The 26189-nt window shown below is 37.6% G+C and overlaps 1 protein-coding gene and 1 long non-coding RNA gene across 2 annotated transcripts; both read left to right on the top strand.

The window, feature by feature from the left end:
* The first annotated feature begins 1578 nt into the window (after window positions 1–1578).
* Window positions 1579–4074, top strand: LOC121133338. Its single transcript, XR_005870170.1, has 2 exons — window positions 1579–1736; window positions 3841–4074. It is a non-coding gene; the product is annotated as an uncharacterized LOC121133338 (long non-coding RNA).
* A 5247-nt stretch (window positions 4075–9321) lies between these two features.
* Window positions 9322–9746, top strand: LOC121133266 (60S ribosomal protein L35a-like). The gene has a single exon (XM_040729256.1). The coding sequence runs from the start codon at window positions 9380–9382 to the stop codon at window positions 9710–9712; it is 333 nt and encodes a 110-aa protein (XP_040585190.1). The 5' UTR covers window positions 9322–9379; the 3' UTR covers window positions 9713–9746.
* Window positions 9747–26189: the final 16443 nt, after the last annotated feature.

Genomic DNA, 26189 nt, shown 5'->3' with positions numbered 1-26189 from the left:
TATTATGGTATCTCTCATCCTGATCTCCTCTGCTCTTACCTTGACTCAATGGTCCAGCTCCCCCATACCTTCTCCCTTCCTCTCATCCCCCTCTCTTTATTCTGGCTCCCTCCCCCCTCCCCCGATGTTCCCAATCTGCTCAGGAGATCTTGCCTCATTTCACTTCTCTGGGGTATAATGGATATCTCTTGGGAACCTCCCTGTTTCCCTGACTCACTGGTCATGGGATTGTAGGCTGACATTCCCCTGATCCATATCTAAAATCCATATATTAGTGAGTGCATACTATGTTTGTCTTTTTGTGACTGGGTTACCTCACTCAGGATGGTTTCTTCTAGTGCCATCCATTTGCCTGCAAATTTCAAAACTCCATTGTTTTTTTCCACTGAGTAGTGCTCCATTGTGTAAATGTACCACATTTTCTCTATCCACTCTTCAGTTGTGGGGCATCTAGGTTGCTTCCAGGATCTAGCTATTACATATAATGCTGCTATGAACATAGTGGAACAGACATCCTTGATGTGTTAATGGGTATCTTTTGGGTATATGCCTAAGAGTGGAATTGCTAGGTCTTGTGGTAGACTGATGTCCATTTTCCTGAGGATTCACCATATTGATTTCCATAGTGGCTTTACAAGTTTGCACTCCCACCAGCAATGGATGAGTGTTCCCCTTTCTCCACATCATCTCCAGCATAAACTGTCATTGGTGTTTTTGATTTTAGCCATTCTGGCAGGAGTAAGATGATATCTCAAGGTTGTTTTGATTTGCATTTCCCTGATGGCTAAGGATGTTGAGCACTTTCTCAAGTGTCTCTCAGCCATTTTAGACTCCACTATTGAGAATTCCCTATTTAGTTCATTATCTCACTTTTTTATTGGATCCTTTGGTGTTTTGGAGACTTACTTCTTGAGTTCTTTGTAAATTTTGGAGATCAGCCCTCTGTCAGATGTGGAATTAGTGAATATCTTTTCCCAATCTGTGGGGTATCTTTTTGTCTTGCTGACTGTGTCCTTTGCCTTACAGAAGCTTCTCAGTTTCAGGTGGTTCCATTTATTAATTGTCCATCTCAGTGTTTGTGCTATTGTTCAAGTGTTATGTTCAAGAAGCAGTCTCTTGTACCAATTCCTTCAAGGGTACCTCCCACTTTCTCTTCTAAGAGGTTGAGTGTGGCTGGATTTATGTTGAGGTCTTTTATCCATTTAGACTTAAGCTTTATCCATGGTGATAGACATGTATCTGTCTGCAGTCTTCTACATGCCAATATCTAGTTATGCCAGCACCATTTGTTGAAGATGCTTTCTTTTTTCCATTGCATAATTTTAGCTTCTTTGTTGAAAATCAGGTATTCATAGGTTTGTGGATTAATCTCAGGGTGTTCAATTTGATTCCATTGGTCTACCTGTCTATTTTTGTGTCAATACCAAGCTCATTTCCATTCTTAATGGCCTGGGATCCATAGATGATAGAAATTATTTCCATCCCAGGTTGATTTCGATCATGGTGTTTATTACAGCAATAGAAAGCTAACTAGGCCAAATGCATTTACCCTTTTCTTATTAAGCCTACCTATAGATTAATACTTCTAGGAAATTGCTGCACCAAGGGTCTGAAGTGGATCTGTGAGTTCTACTTGCCATGAAATCATCCCTGGGATCTCCTTTGTTTTACTATAGTATACGTCCTGCAGAAGAACAATATGGTTTATCATCCAGACTGAAGTGAAAAAGGGCGAGGTAACAAGATCGTCTCTTTCTTCCTTCATGAGCTATTATCTATTTATTTATTTGAAGTTTTTGAGAAAGACTAGAATGATAATGGAACATGAAGGGAAATAAACCACAGAAAGTGAAGAAGACAAGATAGTCTAAGCTAATGGCATTAAAATTGGTATTTTCATTAGCATTTTGGGTAGTTTAAGGATAGGATAATACTCTACTAACTTCTCTAGAGTACGTGTTAACTCTTTTGAAAATATTTAAAGTTTACACCAGAACTGTGTAGGTTACTTTTTGTCCATTTGACAAAAACTAGAGTCACGTGGGAAAAGGAAACTTAAGTTGAGGCATTGGCTTTATAAGATTGGCCTGTAGCCATGTCGACAGGGTATTTTCTTCATTAATTACTGATATTGGAAGGTACAGCCCACTGTTGGAGCTACTGTCCCAAGGCATGTGTGCCACTATGACCCAAGAGGAAAACTGAGGCTCGTGAAGAATAATGATTGAGATCATTGTGTGAGGAGAGAGAAGCCCAAGATGCAGTGCCTGTCTCTTCAAAAGCAACTTCCATGTCAGAATTCCAGAAAGTGTTCTTATTGCTACCATGTACTTGGGAATCATGACTCTAAGATTAGAGAAGACCAACAAGCCACCTGACTGTCACCTATTCCCTTTGGCAATGTGTGATGAAACTTTAGGAAACTCTTAGGCTGCCTGCCTCCAGTGCCTGCTTTGGCTACCTGAGGTGATGGCTTGGAACCTGTAAGCCAAATTAATCCTTTTCTCCACAAGTTGCTTTGGGTCATAGTGTTTATCATAGCAACAGAAAACTAAGTAGGACAAGGTGTGTGCAAAATAGCTAAGCATAGGTCAGATAAAGACAATTGAACTTCACTGATGTTGAATCTGCTATGTGAGAAAAACCTGGAAATCAGGAAGAAAAGGAAAAGCAAATAAATAGCCCATATACTATTGGTTAGAATCAGATGTATCAGAGTGAACTGACAGATGCATAAGGGTACACACACACACACACACATACACACACACACACGCACACACACACTTTTAGAAGAAGAAATTCAAATATATAATTTCTTTTGTATACTTGCTAGTTTGTTCAGATCTTTATTTCCATTTACTTTCTTTTTTTAAAGAGGTTTCTTGGTGAGATGCTTATGGTAGAGGAACTAGACCACGAGAATATAAGATGAACCTAGAATATCAGAGAATATTTCATTGCTACACAAAAAACACAGTTGTAATATATGAGTTACTCCAAGACAGAAAGAGGCAAATAGACTCTGTCATGCAAAGTGAAATTCTGTGGAGGATTCATTGACATTAAATGGGATCTTGAGAGGCACCAATAGCATTGGAGTCCATGGTTTGGATGAGAAAGAGAACAGAGTAACTCAACTCATCCAGGTTCAATGCACCTGACTTGTCTCAAACAGTTATTACTGATGTCAAGCACATTCATGATATGGACCAATGTCAGTATCTGATCATGAAGCTACACAATTCACTCAGTGGAGGCTCTGTGAGGGTTCTAAAGTTTAATAATGATGGCCACAAATCAAAATTACTGTAACCAGATCAAACTATAAATACATAGCGAGAATACATGAAACAACAAAGCAGATGGGAACATAATAAAAGATAACACTGTAAAGCGCTCAAAAGATCCCAAAGAATAATACACATATCTATAATGTTACATCACACCTAATAAAGTAAAGTTGATATTCATGTGTCAAAATATATAAACAATTGATTAGATAACAAATGGGGAAGAATGGAAAGTTGTTCTTTACAGGAAATAAAGGACAACAGAAAAGTACTCTTCACTAAACATCAAGATAATAAGACATATAGACATAAGAAGCCAAAGATGGTAGGCCACTGGATAAAGTTTTGAGAAGAAACAGGGTATTTGTGTTACTTCAAAGTATTTTTACAAGGTGTTTGTCACTGATGAGGGCAGTCTAAAGGATTGTTTTGGGGGAAATTATCTAGAGAAAGTGATAAGGATTAAGCAATGATGACACAAACACATAGCCTCTGGCATGATCCACAAGTGACCACATCTTCTCTAAATTCTCTTGCTTTCTTACAGAAAATATGCCGCATCATTCCACCAATGAGAAAAATGACTCAAAGCCGTAATGCAGGATCCATGATCCATAAAAATATCAACATAATGAAAGACAAAGAAAGACCGGGGTATTATCACAGCTTGAAAGAAGCCATGAAGATGTCACAACTACATGCAAAATTGATCCTGAAATGGACCCCAAATGAAAAAGTGATATTGTAGGAATTTGTAATAAATTGTGCAGTTTAGTTAGCAGTCTTGCTCTCTGGGTTATTTGATTTATTCTGGTGCATGCAGTGCTGCTATCTAAGATACTAGCAATAGCTTAGATTAAAGCTAAGTTAGAATTGTACTTGCTGGTTTTATATTTTTCATATACATATAACTCCTTAAAATTAAAAAGCAAACTAAAGAAACAAAAGATAACTTGTAGGAATGCAGGAAGTGGTGAAAGAGGCTAAGGTATGTAGATGGAGGTTTCTGTCCCACCTGGTACCACAGCTGCTTTACCCCAAATGAACACACAAAGACTTATATTAATTTAGTCACTGTTTGACCTATGGCTTAGGCTTCTTACTGGCTACTTCTTTCTTAATTATTAACCCGTAGCTATTAATCTATGTATTTTCACGTGGTCTTGACTTACCGGAGAATGCCTGGATCTGTTACTCCTTTGGCAGCTCTATGGCATCTCTTTGTGGCCTCTCTTTGCCTTTCTCTCACCAGCCTTCTCCTGGTCTGGTAGCCCTGCCTGTCCTTTCTTCCTGGCTACTGGGATAACAGTGTTTCAGTTATCAACCAATAAGAGAAACATGTATATAGAAGAACACACCCCACCAAAGTTAGGCAGGATTTAAGACACTGATTAGAATAAGGGAAATGAGTTTTAAAAACTTTGTAAGAGAAGACAGAAAGTTATTGCTTAGGAGTCAGGACACACTGAATACAGAAAATAATCAACTGTAAAACAATAAATGAATAGATGAATGAATGGCATAGGTAGCTTAAAAATGATTTGTAACAAGATAGGTTTTCCAAGATAATCTGCTATAGTTAGCAACTTTTGAGTAAAACTAAGGCATACAATAAAACAGTACAAAAGTAACAAAATGTTCATTAGATAATTGTTTTATGGAAGAATATTATGTATAAAAGTAGACTCATAGGAGTCATATTGATGTTGTTGGCTTGTGCTGCTACTTGTGACTATGTTAATGTCCAGATCCAGAATGTCACCAAGGACCATGTCTGGGTCTGTGGTCCTGATAAGCTGGGATATGTGTTATTGTCTGTTGCCCATATTACCACCAAAGACTGTGTAGATATCCTTGTCTGTGCTATAACTTGAGGCTATATTGATGTCTGTGGGTCATGATCCCTTCCAGGGCTATACTGATGGAGGTGGCCTGTACTACCAGCATAGTCTGTACTTGCTACTGGATGCCATGCTGAGGTCCATAGTACATGCTTGACACCATACGCATACCCATGGTCCATGCTAACACTGAAAGCCATGATATGCTTCTATTGACTATGAGGGACAAGGAAACTACTTTTGCCATAGTACTGACAACTATAGAACCCCGGTTGAGAAAGAGGGACAGGGAGGCTTCTGTGACAACTCCCATCACCACCCCCCTGACTTGCCTGTGCCTACATTTATACAAAAGAAAAGTAACAGCCTAGACAAGAGACCATCAAAGAGAACTCTTAAAAAATGTGATGGGGGCCGGGCGGTGGTGGCGCACGCCTTTAATCCCAGCACTCGGGAGGCAGAGGCAGGTGGATCTCTGTGAGTTCGAGGCCAAACTGGTCTACAAAGCGAGTTCCAGGACAGCCTCCAAAACAATACAGAGAAACCCTGTCTCGAAAAACCAAAAAAATAAAAAATGTGATGGGGATGCTAAAGTGTAGCTCTCCATAGTTGAGGTATTTTGGTGTGGTTGCAAGTGGAAAAGACAGTTTTCTTTAAGGGGCTAGACTTCCTTCCTTCCTTTCTTCCTTTCTGTCTTTCTTCCTTCCTTCCTTCCTTCCGTCCCTCCGTCCATCTGTCTGTCTCTCTGTGTGTCTGTCTGGCTGGCTCTCTAGCTCTCCCTCCCTCCCTTCCTCGTTTCTTTGCCTCCTCTTCCTTCTCTTTATGGGGTTGGGTGAAGGGAGGTACCAAGGGTGGTAGGGGTGGACCTGGAAGAACTAGGATGTGAATATGCTCGTTCAGAATGTGAAAGTCCCAAATGATCAATAGAACTATTATGCAAACAAAAAATAGAACTACTCATGCTTAATGTGGAGGTTAATAAGAATCACAATGAATTATTTTGTAACTATCACTGATTTTGCCTTTCAATTATATTTCAGTCCTTTTGTCTGGTTTTTATCCATTGAATTTATTTATCATGTTCACATTATAAATAGACTAGCATTTACCAAGAAAACACACAGAAGGTTGGGAAACTTAAGCTCAAACCTATGCATTTCTGCTCTCCTCTATCACCATTCAGGTTCTTCTATAAGGGATTTTGTTCAAGAAAGGTTGTTAAAGCTAATGTTAAATATGTCACATTTATGACTTAAAATTATGTTCTATTTACAACAAAATTATAATTTCTTACAGATAATACAACCTATAATGTAGATGGGAACAAAAGCAGTATGAATAAAAGTAATTTGCTTGCAGCAACTTAACAATATTTATTATTACAAGGTTTAGATTATTGGCAATGGAATAGTAATCTGTTGTCTTTCACAAAATAATCAAACAGAAGTGCAAGCTTGTGAATCATGAGAACACACCAGAACTTTTGGAAACTGATTTGAAGCTATGTTGCGATGCCATCATCATCACTTTATTTTTCATGCATCCAATCATGAAGTCCAGGTTTGTTTGACATCACTACTGTGGAGAGAACCTGTAACATGGGACTTAGTCTTTTAGCAAAGTTAAAGTATTTGCTGAGGTTTTAATATTATGGTTCTGCTCACTATAGGCTTGTTGTTGCACAATAGATCCTCTAGGGCTAATTCATCTTGCACAAGTAGAAATTTAGGCCCATTGAACAACAACTTCTATTAACTGCTTTCCCTTATCTTAAACCTAGGAACCCCTGTTTAATATTTGGAATCATATAAAGCCAATAGACATTGACCATATACTTTGAAGAATTTGTTTGCATGAGTAAATATTTCCAGCAAATATTTAAATTGAATTTAAGGTATCTATAACATTCTTCAAATGATGTTGTCATGACTATGGCAAGAAGTTTTCATATAATAGGGAAAAGAAAATATTATTTTCAGCATATACAATAAGCAGCTTTTACTATGCAACCATGATTCTATTATTGGTCAGCAATGGTAAATAGAGGTGATTGAGTCACTAATCAAATCCTGACCTAGAGGAATTAGGTTTGGAGTCACAGATTTAGTTGATAAACTTCATCTTAAATGTGGCCTATTGATTTGGAGAACTATAGATTTATTTGTTTTTTTGTGCATGTGTATGTGCCCAACAGCATGAGTGTGCAGTGCCCTCAGAGGCTATAAGAGGGCATCAGACTCTCTGGAAGTAGAGGTAAAGGATTTTGTGAGTCACCATGTGGATGCTGTGATATGAATTTAACCCATGTCCTCTTCAAGAGCTTCAAGTTCACTTAACCATGGAGACATCTCTCCAGTTCCTAATAATTACTTTTTTCCTGCATATTAAAATAACTTTCATGTTCTATCACCAATATTCTTAGGAGTATTTCTTCTATTATAAAAATTTACACTAAAGTTATTTTAAGATTTTAAAATTATTTTGAGAGGTCAAGGACCATTTGGATTCTCTAAACTTTGTTCTGTTTTAAAATTTAGTTCAAAATGTTCAAGATGCTTAAATATACACATTTAATTTCACAGTGTTGATACTCACATGAAAATGTCCAGGTTGCAGAGCAAACTCATGAGCATCTAAGGTGAAATTTATTTTTTCTCATCTAGGGAATATGCATTTTTCAGCTTATTCTTTCTGACAATGGCTTACCTCTGCTTTTGTTCTATTTTTTCACAATAAACATGTACCATCACATCTTCAGCCTTTTGATTTTTTAATTCAAAATTAAGTGAAGATTACATGAATTTTGAACTTGGAGTGAAAGACAAGTCAGTATTACCACTAGAAAGGAACATGAGGCAAAATGTGCTTGTCTTTTTCACCTAACAAATCTGTTCATCCAGCATTGTGGAGTTGAATTAATGTTGTTGATATGAGGCACTCATTTTTCACAATATTGTAACTTATTTACATTCTCAATCATTGCTAAATTGCATGTAATTATTTTAAACTATTTCAATGTGTTTAATTTATTCCCTAGTGATGACTAATTAACCCTTGATAGTGGTTTTAGTTAGTCCTTGACATTCTGTAATGTAGAATGCAAAACTCTGGATGGCAGTGTTTGAAAATATTGAATTTTCAATGCAGTGGCAATGCAGAGGGGGTCTCTGAATCTAAAATTTTAGTTGTATCTATTTCTAAGTGGTAGAGAGAGAACCTTGCTAACTAAAAATATTGCACACATTTTCGTCAGTAAAGTATCAGAATCTAGTGGTCATTGTAGACTGCAGAGTTTTGGATGCTGTTGTTGACTTTAGATTTTTCACTGCTCCTTACTAGCTTCCTGGGTTGTTGTCACTTCACAGAATCCCAACTCTCGATAGCTGTCATTTGCGTTTCCCTCACCTTTCAGGAAAAATTGTTGTTCTATAACCTACAAAGAAAGGTTTAGGAGTTCCCTGAATTTGAAAGGTAGTTTGTATGATATTTTCATGCAGATTTACACAAAACTCTTTGTGAAAATGGAGAATTTATGGCTTACCTTACTAGTCATTGATGTGTGTTTGGTCTATATACTTATTACTACTGGATTCTATTTTTTTTTTTTTGATTTTTCGAGACAGGGTTTCTTTGTAGCTTTGGAGGCTGTCCTGGAACTCACTTTGTAAACCAGACTGGCCTCGAACTCACAGAGATCTGCCTGCCTCTGCCTCCCAAGTGCTGGGATTAAAGACATACACCACCAATGCCCGGCTACTATTGGATTCTATAAATACATTATTGGAAGGAAATTCACTATGCAAAGGACAACTTGAAATGATCAGTTTGCCACAACACCAAACACTTCAAATTCACGTATTGTTATGAAATAATATGTCATTTTCAAAGTAAAATGATAACAGTATCTTCTAAATTTAAGAAAATTATCATTTCCTTAGCATCCTGGAATATACTATATACTAAGGATGCTAAGGACATATAAGACATATACTATACATAGAGGACATATACTATACCTTCAACTCCTTTTATCCAATCACCTTAAACATAACTGTGGAAGACATAAGCACAGATAAGCAAGTTTAGGTTAATACTGGAAGAGATGTGATACCTAAAAGAGTTCTTTGTCCAGATCTGTGAGCAATGAGTTGATATTTTTTCTGATCAAAACTGGCTGTTCACTCTTTCTGCCATCTTGGCGCCTGTGGAGGCCTGCTGGGAACAGGACTTTTCTAAAAGGCAAATATGTCTGGAAGGCTGTGGTGCAAGGCCACTTTTGCTGGCTATAAGCGAGGCCTCCAGAACCAGAGAGAGCACACGGCTCTTCTTAAAATTGAAGGTGTTTATGCCCGAGATGAAACTGAATTCTACCTGGCCAAGGGATGTGCTTACGTGTATAAAGCAAAAAACAACACAGTGACACCCGGAGGCAAACCAAACAAAACCAGAGTGATCTGGGGAAAAGTAACCCGGGCCCACGGAAACAGTGGCATGGTTCGTGCCAAATTCCGAAGCAACCTTCCTGCGAAGGCCATTGGACACAGAATCCGTGTGATGCTGTACCCTTCCAGAATTTAAACTAATGAAAAGTAAATAAATAAAAGTGGATTTGAAAAAAAAACTGGCTGTTCATTGTCTAGGAGTGAAGTAGTTACTCAGTCTACTCATATTCCTCATCATCTAGTCTACCTCATTTGAACTATGATTTCACATATTTTCCTACAATGGAAAGTGTCTTGGCAGGCTGTCCTGTAGCATTAATTTTGAGAAATAGAAGAATTGCTATGAGAGTAATCTATTGTGGGATTGATGGAAATACATACTCTTGAAAAATAAAAATGTTGAAATCTTTCAAAAATTGTTTGCTTGATTTCTCCATAAAAATGGGTATATGTTGGGCCTAAGAAGGACTTGGATGCGAGGCCCAATGTAAGCTCCTGAGCCCGACTTGAGTTTAGGCTCGGATGTGAGGCCCAGTGTAACCTCCTGAGCCTGGCTAGAGTTTAGCGACCTGTCTCTAAACATGTAACCTCCATGTGGGGGTGACTCAGCCAGATCTGATGCAAGTTTGCCCCCTGCCTAGCTACCTGCCTGGTGGTAGAATACTATTGGCCCTTTACTTCTCATGTCACCTTACCCTATTCTAAGATTCCCATCCCCTACCTCAGGTCTATATAAGTTCCTGCATGTTGGAATAAATCCAGATCCTGCTTCGACCGACTCCCAACTCAGTGTGTGTTTTTCCCCTAGTAACTAATGGGGGACCCTGCAAGTATGTGTATTTATATTTATATTTCTTGTTACCATGTTTTAAGAAGTCTACAATGTGTCAAAATTATTCTATTGGTTGTCTCCTTGAGCTCATGATAATTTGCCAGCAATTTTGGGATGATTATGGAGTCTGAGCATGAATCACATGGCTGAGTGTTAAGATACCTTTGCATGCATTTGATTTTAGAAATGTAGAACTTTTAGTTTGGCATTGGTTATTTTTCAGTTCCAATTTGAAGCTTAGTTTAGCTGTGGTCAAAAGTAGAAGCTTTTGCATGGCTGCAGCAGGAATTTGTGTTCAGACTAACTCTTGAGTCACATAGTGAATGAGACTAATTCATAGAAGAGCTTAATGATAGATTTATCCAATATTGCCTTGAAAATTTGGAAAGTTGGGACATTCTCCTGAGGTAGGAAGGCATAGGCAGATGTTTATGCATTTTTCTTATTATAAAAACTCAGCACTATATCTTTACTATTAGATTTAAACATATCTATTTTTCTTGAGTATTTGAACAGACTTATTTTCCTCTGTATTTCATAATTATGTAACTAAGGAACATTAAGCTTGATACTTACATTCTCTTTTGTGTTGAGGAAGACTAGAGGAAGACCGTTTTTTATACAAATTGTCACACAGGAATCATTGCATTTTATCTCATTAAATTATTTGGCAGTATATTGCTCCATCTTGAGAAATTATATTTATTCAGTGACCTCACTGTCAGACCAGAAATCATTTACATCTTTGAAGTAGTATTAACTTTTGGAATCTTATCAGGTGTAATTTAGGAGTCAACAAAACATACTGTGATAGTATTTGTGGAAAGACTATAAGACATAAAATAAAATTAATGGGAGGCTATTCTTTTGGAAAGAGCCCCTGCATTAGTCTCCAGCAGAGCAAATTTAGTCATATCTGAGACAGGAGAGATAGGTGATGCATAATTACACTGGTAACCGAGTGAGCAACTTCCCAAGATGAAGCAATTAGGTGGACCAGTCAGGAATCAGCAGTTAGAGAATTGGTCTAATGAGGATTTTCCCTCTGTTCATACCACGCAGAGAAAATAATGTTGGAATATGAAAACTCTCCTTTTTCCTGGTTTCTGATTTTTTTAAAGGTGTTTATGACTACAAAACTCGCCTTTTGGCTTAGTTTTTGGAATCTTTTCTGTTTTATTGAAAGAAATGCTTTTTATTAAAGTTTAGGATCAGGTAAAACAAAATAAAACTGTATGCCTTTGTTGCTATTCCAAACAAGTTACAAGCTCAGTTTTTGGCATGAGAAAGGGAATCTTCCCAGTAAGTTCTTCTGCAGGTGCAGAACCCATAGGAGTGAACAGGAGTGGCTATGAGACAACAATGGGGTAAAGCAGAAAGCATAGGATGGCTAGAACATGCAGGATACTGTACAATAACTATGCTGTTTTTAGATTTCATGTTATCAGGTAGAAACAACCCCATATTTTCTTAAGACATCATAAGCACATTTCAGCTAGTACAGCAGATTGACAGCCCCATCTGATATAACTATGGAATGTAATATAAATATCTATGTCACAGAAATATTGTTATGTTCACAGTAGGTGGGAATTTATCTTAGCACAGATCCTGCCTACATTCTTATTGAGTAATCATTTATAAAACACTGACATTAACTTGTACAGAGATGCTAAGAGTTCATTTGTAGTATTTTACAGGGTAATCCAACAATTTAATTTTTTCCAGTCATGTGTATGTGTGTCTGTCATTGTTCTTGTGAGCTAGAGTTACAGGTGGTTGTGAGCCACCCCAACTAGGTGTTGGTACCAAAGTCAGGTTATCTGGAAATAGCAAGTGCCATTACTGCTGAACCATCTCTCTAGCCTGAAACAATGTAACTTTATAAGTTGCAGAAATTTGTGCATATAAGCATGAACATTCAAATTAATTAAAATGTAAGTGTACTGAAGACTTGTCCCAGCCCCCAGGACACAGTCAACAGGGGTTATCCTAGAGGGAAGACAAATGATGGACAAGAGACACAGAAAATGAGAGAAAGACAAAATGGATGATCAATCTCCATTTATTGAAAAATTTGTACCAGCTTATATAGAGGAACAAGGCAGGGAGTTGGGGCAGAGGAATGCAGGATGTTGTTAAAGGCTGGAAGCCTTGCTAAGCAAGGGGTTATCTTTGGTGCATAGCTTGACCACAGGGGGTTATCTGAATTCTGAGAAAAAGCTCAGGGTATGGAAACTTACTGAGACCTGGTAACTGGAAACTTAATGAGGCCTGTACTTGTGCTTTTGCCTAAAGACTCATGGTTCCCAACACTGAAGTTATTTAAAATATATCTTTGAAAACTATTACAACTATAGGACTACATATACTTGTATAGCTAACACAGATCCCATCATAATTGCAAAAGTCAGATTTATTATAAGACATAACCCTTCCTATCTGCATAGGCTCTGTCTATAATGTGAAGCTTCCAAGTGTTTTCCATCGACAGAAGCATGGGACAATTTTAAGGTACAATATAAAATGATGGCAGCAATTAGAAGATGACTAAGTTCCATAATAATTGATGGCTGAATTTTCTTCCACCATTTTCCCCCTTAAATATTATCTTCAGCCACTTTTCAGATTTACCTTAATGTACACCTGACTGCCCTCAGAATCTCAGGTGCTTTGAAAATCAGTTCTGTCACTAACATTATGTTTGAGTAGCCATGCTGAGTAAATATTGTTGATAGGCAATGACAGTTAAAGGAAGGATGGCAGACAGGCCAAATGATAAACAGAGTTCTCTGGTTTCATGCAACAACATAGCAGATGGAGAGGAACAGCATTGCCAGGGTTGACCAAATGTTCCTTTCCTTTTTTATGTAATATAGTTTATTTTCCCATGTATCTTGCATTGATACACACATTCCTATTCTTTTTTTAATTTTTAATTTAAATTAGAAACAAGCTTGCTTCACAGGTCAATCCCAGCTCCCTCTCCCTCCCCTCCTTCCCTGCACCCTCCAGCCACCCAGGCCCCCACCCAATCCCCACTCCCTTCCCCAGGGAGGGTGTGGCCCTCCATGGGGAAATCTCCAGAGTCTGTCATTTCTTTCAGAGCAGGGCCTAGGCTCTACCCCAAGAGTCCAGGCTGACAGAGCATCCCTCATTGTGGGACGGACACTCAAAGTCCATTTGTATGTAAGGGATAAATACTGAACTACTACCCAAGGGCCATAGGTTACCTAGACCTGGTCACTGACACCCATGTTCAGGATGTCTGGATCAGTCCCATGCTGGCCTCTCAGCCATCAGCCTGGGGTCCAAGAGCTCCCCCTTGTTCAGATCAGCTGTTTCTCTGGGTTTCACCAGCCCAATCTTGACCCCTTTAGTCATCACTCCTCCCTCTCTGTCACTGGGTTCCAGGAGTTCAGTTCAGTGTTTAGCTGTGAGTGTCTACCTCTGTTTCCATCAGTCACTGGATGAAGGTTCTAGGGTGGTATATAAGGTAGTCATCAAACTCATTACCAGAGAGGGGCATTTAAGATAGTCTCTCCACTATTGCTTACTTTGCCAGTTGGTGTTATCTGTGTAGATCTCTGGAAATCTCACTAGTACCAGATCTCTTCTCAAACCTATAATTACTCCCTCTATTATGGTATCTCTTATCTTACTCTCCTCTATTATTCCCCCGACTCAGCCTTCCTGCTCCCCCATGTCCTGCTCGCCCCAGTTTGCTAATAAAATCTGTGTACCCATAAGTACATTGAAAATTAAATGAAGGTACTTTCAATTGAGCCACTAATATGACATTAACAAGATGATGAGATTTGACTAGGATCACCAAAAATATTCTATTTATAGAGTAATGTAATAAATGTTCACACAAGTACGGTTTGCATTCATGTTGTGGTAGTACAAGAAAATAAATGATATCTTCAATGATATTTGAGAGACCTCCAGTCTCTTGGGGATCCACATACATGGTGGTGAGTTATTCTCTTATAGCCTGGCATCAGAACTTTGGTAACTACTTCAAGTTGTTTGTTCTATTTCCTTTAACATCCTACCTTTAAAGAAATTCCAATATTTCCTCTTTGATAATAATGTAGTAAGACAGAGAATCCTTTCCTCTAGCTATTCTTATGATCAGGAAACTCTGCTATCCAGGTCTTGACAGTATGATCTAGGATGAGAAACAGGATGATTTTCTGATAGAAGTCCTCTCTCTTTATATTTTTCTCTGGACTATGTTTTCTCCTTGTGGACAACTTATTCTAGTGGAAAGGTATAGAATCAATCCTCTAGCTATACATTTGGAAGCATAAAGAGAACCTGCTGAATATTTTGGAGTATTGAAAAGAATAGAGGGCCTTGGAATGAGCACTGAGTCATGATTATTTATCTACTTCTAGAGTAATAGGTAAAAAAAGACAGCTCATCCTTGTTTTTCTTTTCTTCTAATTTCCTCTGTTCTCTCTAGACTCAACTATTACCATAACCATTGCACTACTATTCTCTCTGCACTACTGTACCTACCTTCTTAATATTTCAAGGTTTGGTTAGAAGAAAGGAAGGGGAATCTAAGAAGAGTTTTAAGTAGGGTGATCATGTGGACAGTGTCTGGTGACCATGGGATTTCAAAACATAAAGGCTGGGCAGAAATCCTTATCAGAACAGATACTTGGAAATTGGCACAGGCTCTCAGCATTTCTTATCCTTAGCTACACGGATGAATTTTCAGCAAAAGGGATAAACAGACTTAAATGGGAACTTGGCTTCCACAGCATGCGTGTCTGAACCAGAATAGCTAAGACTCATCAGATCACAACCTAGTTCAGACTGCATAGGGAACTTCATGCTCTTGTATGCATCTTAGAATGAGCATGGATGATGTTGGAGCCATGGGCAATGAGGGGGTAACCCCACTGTGTGGCTGTGGCAGAGAGGCAGCAGCCAATGAGGGGCAATGGAAGAGAATGGCAGGGCTAATGAGGGCCTATGCAGAGGAAGAACGGTGTTTGGGTGTGGGCCTAAGACAAGAATAAAGTGAGGTCGTGGTTTGAGTATGGCTAAGGTAGGAGCAGGGCAAGGTAAGGTTGTGGTTCTGTCTTAGTCTCAGAGTCTGATGCTTCAAACTCTGAGACACCAGGCCAGGCTTACACAGGACTAATCTTTACTTGAAATCTGAAAATTAGTGGCTCCTTTTTTGTTTCTGTGGAAAATGAAGGTGATGCTGCGTGGAATTATATACTACTGGATCCGTACTCCTTGATAATAACACTGTATCACTGTCATCTTCTCATTTCTACAGTAATAGGAAAAGAAAAACTTACCTGCTTATTTTAGCCTCTGAAATACACTTAGGATACTTTCAGCTGAAGCTACTAATAGACAGGATGTTATTACAACTTAATATTTTGCTGTGCAATTAAGCTCAGGAAATTGATATTGTTAATATTCAGATGATTGGTACTCAGTATATTGCGTGTCCCACTGTAATCGGTACTCATTGAAAGTATTGAGTAATAAATATATTGTGGTTTTGGAACTGAAATCCTCTGATACAGAGATGCCATTACATTCCTTGTAAGGTAATCTATATATTAAAGGCTCTATCTTCATTCAGTCAAATAAATTAAACAATAAGGATCTTTTCTCTTAATGAGATCAGTGTTTCTATAAAACCACAAATTGTATTTTACAATACCCCGACAAGTAAAGAAGGTTGGAAAATTCTCTATTTCAGGAGCAATTTTTACCAAGATGAGAATAGAAACCATTCCAAGATTTAATTTTTGTAAAAGAAGTACAACAATCATTAAATTTCTTGTGTCTAAAGAAATTATCTGGGTCTGGATTGGAATCACTATCTCATTACATGGCCACAACTCATTATATGTGTATTTGTTAAATTATTCTGTCTTTATTCTATATGGATAGGTATTTTGTGTGTGCCTGGTGTTTATAGAGAATAGTAGATGGCATTATATCTCCTGGTCTGGAGCTACAGATGGCTGCGAGCCACCATATGGATACCGGAACTTGAACTATGGTCCTGTAGAAGAGCAGCCTATGTTCTTAACTACTGAGCTATCTTTCTGCCACATGTATATTTGCTTTTGATGATGAGTGGACTTTTATTCAGTTATGCTACTCTGAGCATCCAAATGATTGAATTGGCACAAAATAAGGAAATAAACTGACTGAAATTCCTAGGGAAATTATGCATGGATTAATCAATTACAAAAAAAGACAACACAGCAACATGGATGGTAGTTAATGAAAGACCACCACTTTTCATTGAAAGAGTCATCACATTAGGTGGTTTTGAGCAGCCATGTCAGTGAAGGAAAAATGTCCTACTTCATTGTCTCTAAAATGCCTTTGATGAATAAACAGTATTTTATCTGATAGTCATTGGAAGGACCTTTGTAGTTCTATTTTGACCAAGGCTTTTATTATCCATCAACATTGGTCTAAAAAAACCAGGAAGATACAGGTGAAGTAAGATGGTTCATTAATTCCCAGAACCAAATATAACTTAAAATTTAGTTTCTTTGAATCATTTCTCAGCTCCAAGTCATTGGTTTCCATACTTCTTTTGAATCATCAGCATCACTCCACTACCATTTCCGTGCTACAGAGTGAGAATTACAATGTGTTATTTTACATCAGCTGCTAATCCCTACCCTGTTTTCCTGTTTACTTGGTGACACAATAGGTGTTAGGGAATTGCAAACTAGATAATGGCCTCCAAATGATTGGGAATAATGATAAGGCAAACCAATGTGTTTAAAGGAACTGTAAAGATAGAGGTAAAGAAATCATTAAACTAAGAAGAGAGATAATATGGATAGTATTTGGCACAAGGACAGAGACATGAAGAATAAAGTGAGACAGTAATATACACATGTGCAAACATATATGAAAGGGGGAGGGAATGTAACATTAAGATTACAATAGATGATAAAAAAACAAAGATTTTAAAATAAATACGAAGAAATCTCAATCACCAACTTTCCTAAAAGTCAATGAATCAAAAGTTAATCATATATTTTATTGATAAGTTTAAGGCAAAAAAAAAGTTACCATCAAAGTGTTTTTTGTGCTTTTTACTAAAGAGTGGCTACAAATAATGCTTCAGACAAACGTCTGGAGGCCATGGTTTTCTTCAGATCTATGCAGGAAGTGAGTTGTAAAAAGGGAGAGCATGCCTGTGTATTTAGACTAGTGGAGGGATCTGTGAATATCCCTGAGTATTGAAGATGAGGGAAATATTTAGTTTTCCATATTGATGATGTTTACTTTGAAATAAGTTATTACTATGCCAGGGAAATCAAAACATAAATATTGGCACTAATTTTTAGAGTAAGAAACAGGTTCAACTAGGTTACACTAATTGCCTCTCAATTAGCCATTGGTACCCTGCTTAGCTAATAGATGATAAAGATGCATTCAAAGACAGACTTAAACCTCATGCTGAATCCAGATGTAATCTAATCCATCTCCACTTAATTTATGAGTTTTCTCAAGGTTTCCTTGGCAAAGATTGTAACAACAAACTTGCTACTATATATGCTTTTTAGGAGCTAAGTTTAGACAGGGTTTTGCAATGTGGAACATATTTCACAAAGAACACACACACACATGTATACATTTGTATATGTATATTTGTATATATACATTCATACACTTATATGTATATATATGGGTGTGTGCATGTGTGTGTCTAGACTGGCATTGCAAAAGACACAGGAAGATGCAGGTCAACACCAAGATCTATTCTTCCTTTTGTAAAAAATAAAGAAAAAAATTGAGTGAACTGCAGCATAATCAATGGAGAAACTACGCCCAACCTCTTTTGTTTCAGCATGGAATAGAGTTCTTTACTTCTCCTACTAATATTCCTGTGGCGGGAGCACACACATATGTTATTCATTCACTTACTTTCTCTCATTATGACTTTTCAGTTAAGATTGTGTGTGTATTTGTGTAAGTGTAGTGTCTGTGTGGTGAGTGTGCATGTTGTGTTCAGGTGCATGGACCTGGGTATAGCTCTCTTGCTCTGTCACTCCTCTTCTTACTGCTTTCAGACACTGTCCCTCAGAGAACCCAGAGCTAAGAAAGAAGCCTGCGAGTACCAGAAATCTTGGTAACTCCCCTGCCTCTGTTACATTGTGCTTATAGGTGTGCAAGCTTTCTGAGTATGTGCTGGAATAATTTTTCAGGTCTGCATGCTTATGCAGCAAAATGAGTCATCTTTCCATCACCATTTAAGGCCACTTTAGTGTAAAAATCATGTGGCATAAAAATGGATTTCATGAACTTATTTGTTTTTTCTACATATGCACTCTCAGTGTTAGAGGAAAACACAAACACACACTTGCAACCTTCAAAAAGAAATAAAAAAATTAAAACAAACAAAATATACCTGAACTTATCTCCTTAAACTCAGGCTATATATCTCATTTAAATCTAGTCTGCTTTTGTTTATTAAATTGTAGCACAGTTAAACACTGAACTGAACCCGTGGAACCCAGTGACACAGAGAGAGGAGCAGTGAGCAAATTGGCAAAGAATGGGCTGGCAAAAACAGCAGAGACAGCTGATCTGAACAGGGGAGAGCTCTTGGACCCCAGACCGACAGCTGGGAGGCCAGCATGGGATGGATCCAGACCCCCTGAGTGTGAGAGTCAGTGAGGAGGCCTGGGCAACCTATGGGGCCCTGAGCAGTGGATCAGTGTTTATCCCTGGCATACAAACAGACATCGTGTGTCCATAACACAAAGAGGGATGCTGTCTCAGCCTGGACTCTTAGGGGAGTGCCTGTACCCTGCCCTGAGTGAAATGACAGACTCTAGATATCCCCTATGTGGAAGGAAGTGGCAATAGGGTGGGAGGCTGGGGGGGGGATGGTGGTGGGTGCACAAGGAGGGGAGGAGAGGGAACTGGGATTGACATGTAAAACAAGCTATTTAAAATTAAAATAATAAAAAAATAAAAAGCAAAAAAAATTGTAGCTCAACTAAATTTGAGGTTTATTTTGATTTGATCACCACAAAATCTCATAACTTGACCATTCATCCTCACTCTGTAACACTTATGCAATATTTTGTTTTTCCATTATTTTTCTCTAGTTCCTTTCTTTCTTTTTTCTTTAAATTAGAAACACACTTGTTTAACATGTCAATCCTAGTTCCCTCTCCCTCCCCCTCTTCCCCTGTCCCCTACTAATCCCCTATCCCATTTCCTTTCTGCTCCCCAGGGAGGGTGAGGCCTTCTATGGGGAATCTTCAAAGTCCATCATATCATTTGGAGCAGGGCCTAGGTCCTTCCCCATGTGTATCTAGGCTGAGAAAGCATAGCTCCATGTGGAGTGGGCTCCCAAAGTCCATTAATGTACTGGGGATAAATACTGATCCACTACCAGAGGCTCCATAGATTGCCCAGACCTCCAAACTGACATCTACATTCAGGGGGTCTTATGCTGGTTTCCCACTATCATTCTGGGGTCCATGAGCTCCCCCTTGTGCAGGTTAGCTGTTTCAGTGAGTTTCTCTAGCCTGGTCTTGACCCCTTTGCTCATCATTTCTAAAAGAGCCCATGAATTTAGAGGACAGCAAGGAAGGCTTTGAAGAGAGGAAAGGGAGAAATGTTGTAATTATAATCTCAAAATAATAAAACACTTAAATATACACCTGGGATACAGAAGATTCAGATTAATTATAAATAAAACTGTTACATATTTAATTTTTAATGTACATTAATATCTTATTGATGTGAAAACACCCAGTAAACTTGAGGAAGTATTACCCATATGAACCAAGAAAGGCGTTTTCTTTGTTACTTCCTGAACTGTGCAGGAGCAGGAATTTGAGATCTGCACTGTCCTGAACCCTATGCAGATTACAAGTGACATTTACTTGACCTTTGGTTACCTCACTGCAAATCTTTGGGATGACCAGAGCACAGGAGAATACATCCCCACAACCAGTGTCCCTGGAACAAAGGCAACTTTGCAGAGCAGAACGACCTGGAATTAATGCACCGTGAATTTCCAGTCCGTTAATTTGTTTTGTGAAAAATCCTTCTGAATTAGATTAATGGAAATTTTTATGTGGAGAATTTGGAGCAGATAGCCATGCTGTGAAAATGGTCACAGTTATCCCCTTAGACACAGGTTAGAACTTGTTGAAACAAGCAAGATGTGAGGATGGCTATACAATCTAAATATTTAGCTGCGGAAGTGCAGTGGTCCCGAGGCCTAGCTGCTGGTTTTCATGTGGCGTTACTTATTCTATAAAGTCACCGGGCAGTGCTTGTGCACATCTTTAATCCCAGTACTTGGGAGGCAAAGGCTGGCAGATCTCTGAGTTTGAGGATGGTCTAGTTTACAGAGTGAGTTCCAGGACAGCCAGAGCTATTTAGAGAAACCCAATCTCAAAAAACCAAAGGAGAAAAAATTGTTGTTGTTCATGACATGTCATATTAATGATACAAAGAATGGGTCACAGGAGCTGCTTAGAACAAAGCAGAATAGCTCATTTTCTTTTGCCTTTAATTAGATAATTTTCACTTTCTTTTGCATCCTCTCTTTCAAATTAATTTCTGTTGCATACATACATGTATAAACATACATACTACTGCAATATTTCTCTTAAGGTTTTTGAGGTTTTGAGAAAGATCTAAACTGAACTGATAAAGTGAGCGTTAATCTTTCCTTTCTCTGTTTCAGATAAATCTTTAATTGCCATTGGTTGCTCAATTGAGCATAGGTTCCAGACTCACCTGATGACTCACAGCTATAGATTTGTGATTGCCTTTTTTGTTTTTTCATGTAGAAGAAAAAGAAATTGAGGGAAGAGGAGCTAATTTGGTACAGCAAATTTCAATTGTTAAGGTAATTTTATACATATCTGCAAAGACTGGGTAGAGCAACCAGAAAGTTAAGAATTTGTACAACAAAGTAACACTGAAAAATAGTGTTTGTTATCTTGTATCAGGTATCAACATTGGATTAAGTTACTGCTGCTTGTTACTACAACAGATAGGGTGTATACATAGCCTGCTGTTTAACTATTGTCTGTCTTTTTACCAGTTAATGTATGTTGTAGTTTCTTTTCCTGTTGTGACGAAATACTATGGCAAAAGCAGCTCAAAGATGGGAGGGATTACTGTAGCCCTCAATCCAAAATGGGAGCATGAAGGAAACAGGATCTTGGGATCTTGGAGCAAAGGGTCACAGTCAGAAAGACAGAGCCTTGATATGCATATAACTGCTCAGTTCCCTTGTTTCCTCTGTATAGTCCTAGATTCCAGTTAGGGGAGGTGTCACCCACACTATGTAGATCACCCAACAAGCTGAGACAAAAGACTACAGGCAAACAAGAAATGATGACAGCAAGAGACATGGTCTTTCTCAGGAATGAACGCCTTAATTGGTTATACTATACCAAATGGTCAGCTTTAGTGTCATATATATATATATATGTAACACTAAACGGACCTAGAAAGAGATATTTGTATATTGTGTGTGTGAACAACAGCAAGGAAAATGAGGCCATGTATTTGGGAGGGGTCAAGGGAGAGCTTATAAGGGCTTGGAGAGAGGAAATGGAAGACGGAACATGATGTATGTCAATTAAAAAATAAGTTTGAAAAGATAATCCCCTACAGACTTGCTCAGAGGTTCATCTTCCAGGGGATTCTAGATGTTATCATGTTGACAATTAAAAAACTAACCATCACTGGGCAAGAGAGAAGGCTCAGCAGTTGAGAGCACTATCTGCTCTTACAGAGGACCCGGGTTCAATTCCCAGCTACCACATGGCAGCTCACACTTGTCTGTAACTCTAGTTCCAGAGTTTTTGTCACACTCACACAGACGTACATGGAAGCAAAACACCAATGAACATAAACTAAAAGTAAATTATAAAAAAACTAATCATCACAATGTATGAAGCAAAGGAAAATTTATTCATCTCTAATACTGATTGCTAGAAATAATAAGCAAAAATAACCTAGTTCATGTGAGAAGTTTATAAAAAGTAAACTAAGAATATGTTTTGTCTCCCAAAGAGAAGGAATGATAAAAGCCATTGGATAATTCCATTTTGAGAGGGTAGAACTAAGTGAATGTCTATAGTAAAGGAGAGAAGGTGAGAAGCTCTAATAAACAATGGTAAGTCTTCCTTTGAACATGTGGTGCTAGCGGTGGCATCAAGGTGTGCAGGAAAAGTGAGGTTAATAATATTGAATGATACAATTAAACCATTTAGGATAAGGTCCGACCTCTTTCAGACTTTTATTAAGTAACAGATAATGAAACTAGGGATTCATATGAACTTCCCAAGCCCCTCTTTTCTAAAAACAAACAAACAAACAAACAAAAACCCTGGCTTTAAGTTGATATTTAGTATGCAAAAAATCCTTTTCTTTATGTTTGGTGATAAGATCATGAATAAAAAATGCAATAATTTCAAATGTATTAAATTGTGATTGTAAATTTGAAATGTTGTAGCTTAATGTATCTTTTATTTGAAATTTCTAAATTAAAGAATAAAATCTTTTCCATTCCTAGTGACTTCCCCAAATCTCAAGTGTAAACTACTGTCTGTCCAAGTAGAACAGCTCACACTAACTGCAGGCACACTTAAGCTGAGAGATTTGAACTGTGACTAACCATGGGCTAGTTTTACTTTGTAGACAGATGCAGAGGTGGCTAGTAATGTCTTTAAGGACAGAGTAAAAGTAATATTAAAGAAATCCACGGAATGATGGAAAATACACAGGGAGTCTGTATCCCATATAGTCTTGTGTTGGTTTTGAACTTTTTGAATACAGATGACCTAATGACAGCTGCTGACAAACATGGGAGTGTGAACTGGACTGCTTAATTAAACTAGCCTATATAATTGAGGAGTGCCTAAACTTTAAAATGGAAGTAAAAAATGTATTATAAAATAAAACAAAAAATTTATTGCTTTGGAGAAGAGGTTTCACTTTCATTTCCATAGGAAATGAGAGGCTGTTGATATATGGATAAGGTTTGATCTGGGAAGACCTCCCAATTTTGACAGGTAATGTATATCAACAAAGGTTACAGTTGGTCTTCCCAGGACTTAGCCATTATCTCAATTTTCTCGGGGACCCCAAAAGATGCCTTTGCCCACAGACAATAGGAAGCAGTCTAGAGAAAATGACTCCCACATTCCCAAGAGTTGGAATGCTGATGGTTTTTGGTTATTTGGTAGGTTATGGATGTTTGTTGTCATTTAGGGGAATATAAGAATATAGGATGAAAAGACAACTATTAATATTTTGCATTGGCATAGATTTTGGTATACTGATGCAAACTTACAGTTACTTTTGTTACACTGTATATCTGCTTCTACTCTTATATATTGTACTTATGGAGCTCATTTAAAAATGCAATGCATAATTAATAAATAAGTTAATTGTCAGTCTATAATAATCAAACTTGTCATATTTGGTGTGTTTTCAAAGTTAAACTGGTATGTTTTAGACATGATTTTGAAACACCTCAAAGACCTACAGGATATAGCATTTAAGATCTTTAATAACCTAATAACCTAAGTATTTTCTTTTTCTTGTTTTTTCTTTTTTGGTTTTTCGAGATGGTTTCTCTGTATTGTTTTGGAGGCTTTCCTGGAACTCACTATGTCGACCATGCTGGCCTTGGACTCACAGAAATCTGCCTGCCTCTGCCTCCCAAGTGCTGGGATTAAAGGTGTGTGCCACCAATGCCCAGCTAACCTAAGTATTTTCATGACAGTGAGACACATTTGCTCCTGACAGCACCAATTTACATCATAAAAGGATGGTGGGTATCAGAGAAAGTTTTTATGTTTTGTAGACCCAACACTGACACCCCAAAATTGCAGAGGAAGTTAGGGTGACTTTCAGGCAGCCAGATGTCTCTGTTGTTAGGCAATATTACATCCTTCTGGGATCTTTGAAAGTAGTTAAAAACTACATAGTTAGATTTACAATTTTCCTAGTTATAGAAAGTAAATTAGGTATAAAACTTTGAAGTCACTAAGACAGATAATGTAGTATTTTCTCTGAATTTACTAAATACAAATGGACTGAATATTGTAAATGCAATTTGCACTTGGTAACTGTTTTTGTCGTATGTAGCTTTACAATGTTGAAGTTAAAACCTTTCATTTTTATTTAGACAAAAAAGGGAAATGCGGATTATTAGTTTAAAATATGTTACATTTGTTCATGCTGTGAAATGATGCAAAGATGTTTTGCATTCTTTTATGCTGCATTTGTTTAACTTTGTAAAGCTGTGTTATTTTGCCTAACTAAAATATTTGATTGGTCTAGTAAAGAGCTCAATTACCAATAGCTAAGCAGTAGAAGGATAGGTGGGGCTGCCAGGCAGACAGAGTAATCAGAAGAGTAGAGGGAGGAGCAAGTAAAGGAGGAGAGAGGTCACCAGGGGCCAGTCAGCCAGCCACACAGCCATCCATGGAGTAAGAAATAAAGAAAGTACAAAGAATAGAGAAAGTTAAAAGCCCAGAGGCAAAACTGAGATGGGATAATTTCAGTTAAGTTAAGCTAAGGCCAGGCATTCATAAGTAAGAATAAGTATCTGTATTTTGGGGGGGAACTATGTGGCAAAGAGCAAAAAGTAAATAAAATAACTACATTGCCTTGATTTCTGTGATCTACATTGGACACAGGAATATTTTTAATTGTGAAATGGATTATTAAGAAATGCTTATGTAATCATAATATCAAAATAGTTTAAATTTATTAACTCTTGTTTACTCAAATGCTAATTGACTATAATTTGTTTTTATTTTACCCTGTGTCATAACTGCAGCTTCTCTAAAGCACCGGCAAGAACTTGCTCTTGCATGGAGCAATCCACACTCAAACATTTAGTAAATACATTACAATGCATGAATTTCAGTATTCTGTTAAGTTAAAATTGACATTCTGTGCCCTTAAGATGAAATTAAGGCTCAAAGGTGTCAAGTGATGCCTGGTGATGATGATGGTAATGATGCTGGTGGTGGTATAGTGGTGGTGGTGATAATAAGGTATTTATGGATACATGATAAGCAGATAGATTATAGATAGATGGATAGATATGATAGATAGATGATAGAGATTATTTCTTACCAATTTGACATAAAAAGAGTTTTCTCAGTTAATAATTGATGTGTGAAGGCCCATCCCATCATGGGTAGTATCATCCCTATGCATGTGTACTTGGGACTTTCTATGAAAGGAAGAAGAGAAATTAATTAAACAGCATTACTCATGATTTCTGTTTCATGCTTCAGCATTAAGTTCTTGCTTTGTTTACCCTCTGTATGAACATAAAAGTGCGAGCCAAATAAACTCTTTCCTTATCTAAGTTGGTTTTGGCCAGTATTTTATCATAGCAGCAGAAATTAAATCAGGACAGTGTATGTGTTATCAGTGTAGAGATGAAGTGCTACAACATGAACCTGATATTCAGATACCCTGTTTATGATAAGAAGTCATGTCGAGGACACAATATGAGAGTATGGGGGAATCTGATTTAATAGCATACATAAGTGGATAATAATTACATTATCATTTTCACATAAAATACATATATCAAGAGCCTGAAACTTTCTAAAAAGAAAATTAAGCTAGCCTTTTACAATCTACGCAACATACTTTCCATATATTGTAAGAGCTAAAAGTGGCAATGCAGCTATAATATGTTAATCACATTTAGTTGAAAACATTATTGGGAGTTCTGCACTGAGATTGCACACTT

This window comes from Mesocricetus auratus, unplaced genomic scaffold (genome assembly GCF_017639785.1).
Source record: "Mesocricetus auratus isolate SY011 unplaced genomic scaffold, BCM_Maur_2.0 Super-Scaffold_100021, whole genome shotgun sequence".
Taxonomy (NCBI): Eukaryota; Metazoa; Chordata; class Mammalia; order Rodentia; family Cricetidae; genus Mesocricetus; species Mesocricetus auratus.
Note: the sequence above shows the minus strand (reverse complement) of the source record. Positions and strands in the feature narration are given on the sequence as shown.

Bases quoted from the DNA above. Each gene is read 5' to 3' on its own strand.
- LOC121133266 (XM_040729256.1), top strand. From the start codon at position 9,380: ATGTCTGGAAGGCTGTGGTGCAAGGCCACTTTTGCTGGCTATAAGCGA.